Source organism: Rhincodon typus, chromosome 40 (genome assembly GCF_021869965.1).
Source record: "Rhincodon typus isolate 14 chromosome 40, sRhiTyp1.1, whole genome shotgun sequence".
NCBI lineage: Eukaryota > Metazoa > Chordata > Chondrichthyes > Orectolobiformes > Rhincodontidae > Rhincodon > Rhincodon typus.
The window spans coordinates 2,759,343-2,766,352 of NC_063371.1; the positions used below are offsets into that span (position 1 = coordinate 2,759,343).

General features: G+C 46.9%; 1 protein-coding gene across 1 annotated transcript in view; it reads right to left on the reverse strand.

Annotated features, from left to right (window-relative positions):
* Window positions 1–90: 90 nt before the first annotated feature.
* Window positions 91–7,010, reverse strand: part of LOC109922588 (myoferlin-like) — a 78,502-nt gene continuing 71,582 nt past the window's right edge. The window contains exons 33-34 of the mRNA XM_048618490.1: window positions 3,366–3,513; window positions 91–1,024 (exon numbers count right to left, since the gene is read on the reverse strand). Of these exons, the coding sequence (XP_048474447.1) occupies window positions 968–1,024; window positions 3,366–3,513 (205 nt within the window). The 3' untranslated portion in view covers window positions 91–967. The remainder of the gene's footprint in view (window positions 1,025–3,365; window positions 3,514–7,010) is intronic.

Here is a 7,010-nt window from a genome sequence, read left to right on the forward strand (position 1 = left end):
ACTGCCTTAAGATTTTGAGTTGAGCTCAATAACTTTGACATCCACCTCCCTCCCCCACAGCTGCTTACCCCTCTCATCACAGCTCTTAAGAAGACAATTAAAGGACCCCTTACCTCTTCTTTGAACATCAGACGTCTCTTGAAAGCCATTCTTCAATCCCCGAACTCCTCAATCAAACTGCCGCCGTGTGGTACCCATTATAGATTCCAAGTATAAACCATCCAAACGCCTGCATTCCATGCAGCCTGTAACTTGCTGGAGGGTGTCCATTACTGTACAAAAACACACTTCTGAACCCTTCAATCAGCTTCCAGTCTCTCTCCCTGTAATCTCTCAGCCCCCAGAGAGAAACAAATTGTCTGTTAAATAAGAGTATCTTTGCATTTTATTTACAGTGGGCTGATACATATTTAACAATTAAAAAAACAAAAAGAAATTCTTTTATACGTTATCGTGACAAATTCTTTGGAAAAAGAAACAAAGATCCCCTTTAAACACAGTTTTTTTTTTGAGGGAAAAAAAAACATGCAAGTAAATGGGAAACAAATCTCGGATGGGCTGCAATTGGAAATCCCACGTTACGAGTTTCCACACCCTTACTCCTCAAAGCCTTCCGTACAGAGTTCAAGTTTTGGTTCATTGACGGGAGGCCGGGACTCAAGGAGACCTTTTCTTTCTTTAGTTCGGGCGCACCTTCTCCGGAATGTTTCACGTACGAACGTGGGATTCTGTTTTACTCTTCTCGAGTCCTGTCTCTGACACACACATGCAAGCACACATACGTATACACACACACATACACACAGAGGCACATATGTGCCCAGCTATGGTCAACGCCAAAATGAACCACAGCGTGGAAATGAGCTTCTCCCTTTCTGTTCCTGCCGTGCCGAGCACCCCCCACCCCACCCTCGACCACGAGGCTGGATGCCTTCCGAGTCCAGATGGCCTCTCTCTCTCTCTCCTGTCACTTTTTCTTCCTGTGGTATCTGGTGGACTGCAACAAAAAGTTTGCTAGAGCATTCTGTTAAAAAAACAAATTCGAGGAAAGAACACATAGTATCCAAGGCAAACAGCCCCAAAACCGCAACATCATGGTTGGTGACAGCTTTGTCACTGGCCTAGTGAAGGGTGGAGTGACAACTAGAACCTGGAACTGGAGCGACAGTCTCCCCCCCCCTCCCCTTTACCCATGCAGTACTCATAGGCATGGGTCCTCGGTCTATTCTCGCTTGCACGTTGGTGCATTAATTCTCTCCCCTCAGCTCCGAGGGGCAGTCAGTGAGGAACCTGCTGCGAGTGCCTTGTCTGGAAGAATGACAGACCATCTTCTGGAAGTTTCTGAGGGATAGCAGGGTACTGAGAGGATGCTTTTCTTTCGTTGGGAGGGAACCAGGAGGCACAGCAAGGTGTCCCGCATCTAAGACAGAGATGAGGAGGTCTTTCCTCTCTTGAGACGGTGGTCAGTCTTTGGAATCCATTTCCATGCGGAGGCTAGGGCATTGAATATGTTGCTGAGTTTGACTGATTATTGATCATCAAGGGAGGCTATGTTACAGTGGGGGTGGCAAGCAGGAAAGTGCAGTTGAGGCCATAATCAGATAGACCATCCTCCACTCTGATGACGGAGCAGGTTCGATGGACTGAATGGCCTCCACCTGCTCCTATTTCTTAGGATCGTCAGGTGAGAGTCTAGAATGGATGCGAGAAGGTGAGGTGTCTGATGTTTCCTCACAAAGATTCCCAAAGGCAATCGCCCACCTTCCCTCACACTGGCACATGCTGTCTCCCTGGCACTACATTGGCTGAAGTGAGCTGACTCAGCATAGGATGGGTATTTCACACAGAGTGTAAGGTGTCAGCAGCCACAGTGCAGAGAACATAAACCAAGACCAGGTAATCATTTTAACTGCACACCATTTAATACCAGGCCGTTGGTGTCGAGGCACTAGGACCAGACGAACTTTAGATTCTTAAGTTGAAACTAATGCTTGATCATTGCACATCTGAGTTTACTGATCATAGAGCAACAAAAGACAAAAAACTAAATGCAGCAATTACTAACCCAGGAAAGAGTGTTCAGTCTCTGGGTACCACGGACGGACATTTGGAAGAGAAACACAGAACCCTTTAGAAAAAGGATCATTTTAAAAACTAAATTTCCCCCGTGCCTGTAACTGATCCATTGATCCCTTCACTTCTACCAATTTAAATATTAAAGCTTTTACCTAGGGGTGGGCCAGGGCAGGTACAGCATGGGGTTAGATACAGAGCAAAGCTCCCTCTACACTGTCTGCTATCAAACACTCCCAGGACAGGGACAGCACTGGGTTAGATACAGAGTAAAGCTCCTTCTACACTGTCCCCTATCAAACACCCGCAGGATGGGGTTAGGTACAGAGTAAAGCTCCCGCTAACTGTCTGTCATCAAACACAGCCAAGACAGGGACAGCACGGGGTTCGATACAGAGTAAAACTCCTTCTACTCTGTACTCCATTGAACACATCCCAGGACAGGGACAGCACGGGGTTAAATACAGAGTAAAGCTCTCTCTACATTTTCACCATCAAACACTCCCAGGACAGGGACACCACAGGGTTAGATACAGAGTAAAGCTCTCTCTACACTGTCCCCATCCAACACTCCCAGGGCAGTGACAGCACGGGGTTAGATACAAAGTAAAGCTCCCTGTACACTGTCCCCATCAAACACTTCCAGGACAGGGACAGCATGGGATTACAGACAGAGTAAAGCTCCCTCTACACTGTCCGTATCAAACACCCCCAGGATTGGGGCAGAATGGGGTTAGATATAAATATTTCTCTACACTGTCCCCCATCAAACACTCCCAGAACAGGGACAGCACGGGGTTAGATACAGAGTAAAGCTTCCTCTACACTGTCCCCCCCCATCAAACACTCCCAGGGAAGGGACAGCACAGGGTTAGAAACAGAGTAAAGCTCCCTCTACACTGTCCCCCCCATCAAACACTCTCAGGGCAGGGACAGCACAGGGTTAGATACAGAGTAAAGCTTTCCGTACACTGACTTTTGGAGCTGAGACTAATGTAATGTAGCATGGTGTGAGCTTCCAAGGGCAGCAGGATATGGCTGACATTAGCTGGTGATCACATAAGGGTACCGTTACATTTGAGCCCTTTATCCGGCATTCACCATAGCTGAGAAACCTGCCTATCCATGCAAACAAACAGTTACAGTTCGATCCCAGGGACACAGGGCTCCCCTTTCCACAGTGGCGGTCTCTCTTGCCTCTCAGGTGTGTTGAGGTGCTGAAAACTGTTGGGTGTCTCAGCACAGGATTCAGAATGTGGCTCTTTACATTTCAGCCCTTGCCGAATACTTACGGGAATAGCGTGCAGGAGAGCTACCAGGAAGATTACTGGTATCACCAGAAGCAATGTGCAGACAACCCACCACTTGTACTTGCGCCAGACAATGTGCCTCATCGCCTTCAAGGGAGAACGGAACCACAAGAATGATGTATCTGGCCGGCTGAAATCACACAGAGAAAAGCTTTAAATACTGCTTCCATCTCGATAACAAAACATGTCACATGTAAGGAGGCCTCTGCTAATTTTCAGATCACACATCACCAATATCAAAGTTCTGACACACATACTGCCAATCTTTTCCTTCATTCTTTCTTGGGAGGCGGGGGGCTTATGGCACTCATTCTGAATTGCCACTGAGGCATTTCAGAGAGCTGTTAGGAATCAACAGCATTGCAGTGGATCCAGAGTGACCGAGAAGCCAGACTGGGTAAGGGCAGCAGATTTCCTTCCCTAAAGGACATAGAGTCACAGAGCTGTACAGCATGGAAACAGACCCTTTGGTCCAACTCTTACGTGCTGACCAGATATCCTAAATTAATCTAATCCCATTTGGCCCATATCCCTCTAAACCCTTCCTGTCCATATACCCATCCAGATGCCTTTTAAATGTTGTCATTGTACCAGCCTCCACCACTTCCTCTGGCAGCTCATTCCATACATGCACCACCCTCTGTGTGAAGAAGTTGCTACTCAGGTCCCCTTTTAAATCTGTCCTCAGAACTGAGGAAGGGTCACCGGACCTGAAACGTTAACTCTGATTTTTCTTCACAGATGCTGAGCTTTTCCAGCAACTTACATTTTTGTTCCTGATTTACAGCATCCGCAGTTCTTTCGGTTTCCCTTTTAAATCTTTCCCATCTCACCTTAAACCTATGCCCTCTAGTTTTGGACTCCCCTATCCTGGGAAAAACATCTTGGCTATTCATCCTATCCATGCCCCTCATGATTTTATAAACCGCTATAAGGTCACCCCTCAGCCTCCAACGCTCCAGGGAAAATAGCTCCAGCCTATTCAGCCTCTCCCTGTAACTCCAACCCCAACAACATCCTTGTAAATCTTTTCTGAACCCTTCTTAAACACATCTGTGGTGTTCAAGTGGGTTTTTAAAATAATTGACGATTGTTGTCATGGTCACCATTGCTGAGATTAGCCTATGATAACACGAAGGACAGATATTCAGCAATAAGATGTTAATAGTGGGGGATTCAGTGATGATAGTGCCACTGAACGTCAAGGTGCAATGGTTAGATTCTCTCTTGGATGTTGTCCAGGTCTTGCTGCATTTGGACTGCTTCAGTATCTGTGGAGTCACGAATGGTGCTGAATATTGTGCAATCGTTGGCGAACATTCCCCACTTCCGACCTTATGACAGAATTATTGATGAAGCAGCTGAAGATGGTTGGGTCAAGCACACTACCTGAGGAACTCTCCAGGGCTCTTGTGGTCCAGTGGTAGTGTCCCAACCTTTGGTCCAAGTTCAAGTCCCAGATGTTCCAGAAGTGTGTCATAACATGCTTGTACGGTTTGGTTAAAACATATCAACTCTGAGGTTCTTGTAGCGCAGTGGTAGGGTGGGCCACGAAGCCTGTTTCCAAGTCCCACCCTCTCCAGGAGTGCGTCATAACACATCTGAACAGCTTGATTTTTTTAAAAAAAATTCCCCAAGGAACTCCTGCAGAGAAGTCCTGGAACTGAGATGACCAGCCTCCAACAACCACGACCACCTTCCTACGTGCCAGGTGCAACTCCAACCAGTGGAGAGTTTTCCCCAATTCCTGTTCACTCCAGTTCTACTCGGGCTCCTTGATGCTAAAGGCACAGTCACTCACAACGAATCAATTGTGAATCCTTCTGCTGCACATTTTACTGATACCCAGGCGCTCCTAGTGCCAGGCAGCGCTCCTCAACTAGCAGGCCCAGGTTCTGAAGACATGAGTTCAAATCCTATCATGGCAGCTGGTGGAATCTAAATTCAATCAAATAAAATCTGGAATTGCTCATCAATGTGGTTGGCTCTTAATGCCCTCTAAAATGGCTTAGGAAGCTATTCAGTTCAAGGGCAGTTAGGGATGGGAACTGAATGCTGCCCTAGCCATTGATTAAAAATTAAACATTGGCACAGGAATCATGCCAAGAGCAGTCTGGATGGCGGCAAATGTTTCCAGTGAACCCAGGGCTGCTTGTACTATAATCGCTCAGTGAGTACACACAACATTAAGTCACTTTTCTCCTTGGAGCACGCCAGACAGAGGGAAAAATTCGCTCGAGGTGCTTAACATTATGAAAAGGGTTTTTTGATCACTGTGACAACACATGCAGGAACTCAAAAGATCCCTCTGTCTGCCATGTCACGCACATCAATTCAGAATTTGGTAATCAGCCTCCACTGCACTGTGGGTTTCTGCAGAAGTGATGTTCTGTTGCTCTAGTCACGGGCCTCAAAGACTCTGTGACTTCAAACCCACAAGCCCTTCCGCCTCTCGTTGGCAAATACAGTATCGTGTCAACATTCACTCACAGAATCATAGAACAGTGTGGAAGCAGGCCATTTGGTCCATCAAGTCCACTCCAAACAGCATCCCACTAACCCTGTATTACCCATGGCTAATCTACCCAGTCTGCACATCCCTAGACAATTTCCCATGGCTAATCCATTCAGCCTGCACATCTTTGGACTGTGGGAGGAAACCAAAGCACCCAGAGGAAACCCACAGAGGAACAGTTGTGGTGATGGTGGAGAGAATGTGCAAACTCCACACAGTCACCTGAGGGTAGAATCAAACCTGGTTCCCTAGTGCTGTGAGGCAGCAGTGCTAACCATTGAGCCACCATGCCACCACTCAGAATATAACACTGGGCTTGAAGACATAACAGACCCACTTTCTGCTGCAAATCCTATAGAATTGTGAACTGGTTCTCTGGAGTGTTTCTGGGGCTACTGCTGCCAGCAGAAATATGGAGGGGCAGGGGAATGGTGGCAGATAGTGGCCCAATTCATTTGTTTCACTTCCTACCTCACGGAGCGTTATATTTTAGGGATGCAAATCTAACACTGAGACCAGAAAATGATCTAACAGCCTTAATTCAGCAGGTAGCACAGAAGGCTTTGCATTTCTCAAGAAGAGAGCTGGTGTCACAGCTCTTCACCTTCACATTCATTAGGATACACACAAGAATGTCATATTTCAAAGAGAGCGAGAATTTACACCACATGGGAAAAGGTAGCTGATTGGTTAGTAAGTCATCTCCTGTTGGTCAAGATATTGCCAGGGAGAATACAGCAGGGAACCACTGTCTGCTGCTCATTTGTTTAATTCAAAAAAGGCACAATACCTGGACATGTTCCTTTTGGCTGCAGAGGAAAGGTCCCTCTGTACATAGCTTCTAGCAAATACGAGTGAGCCACACTGCAAGCTGGACTGATAATCAACAACTAATTGTGACTAGTACATGGGATTGTCCAGCCAGTTCTGATCAGTCTTGGAATCACACCAAACATTAGACATTGTGTTCTAGAGATAGTAGGAACTGCAGATGCTGGAGAATCCGAGACAACAAGGTGCAGGGCTGGATGAACACAGCAGGCCAAGCAGCATCATAGGAGCAGAGAGGCTGACGTTTCGGGCCTAGACCCTTTCTGATGAAGGGTCTAGGC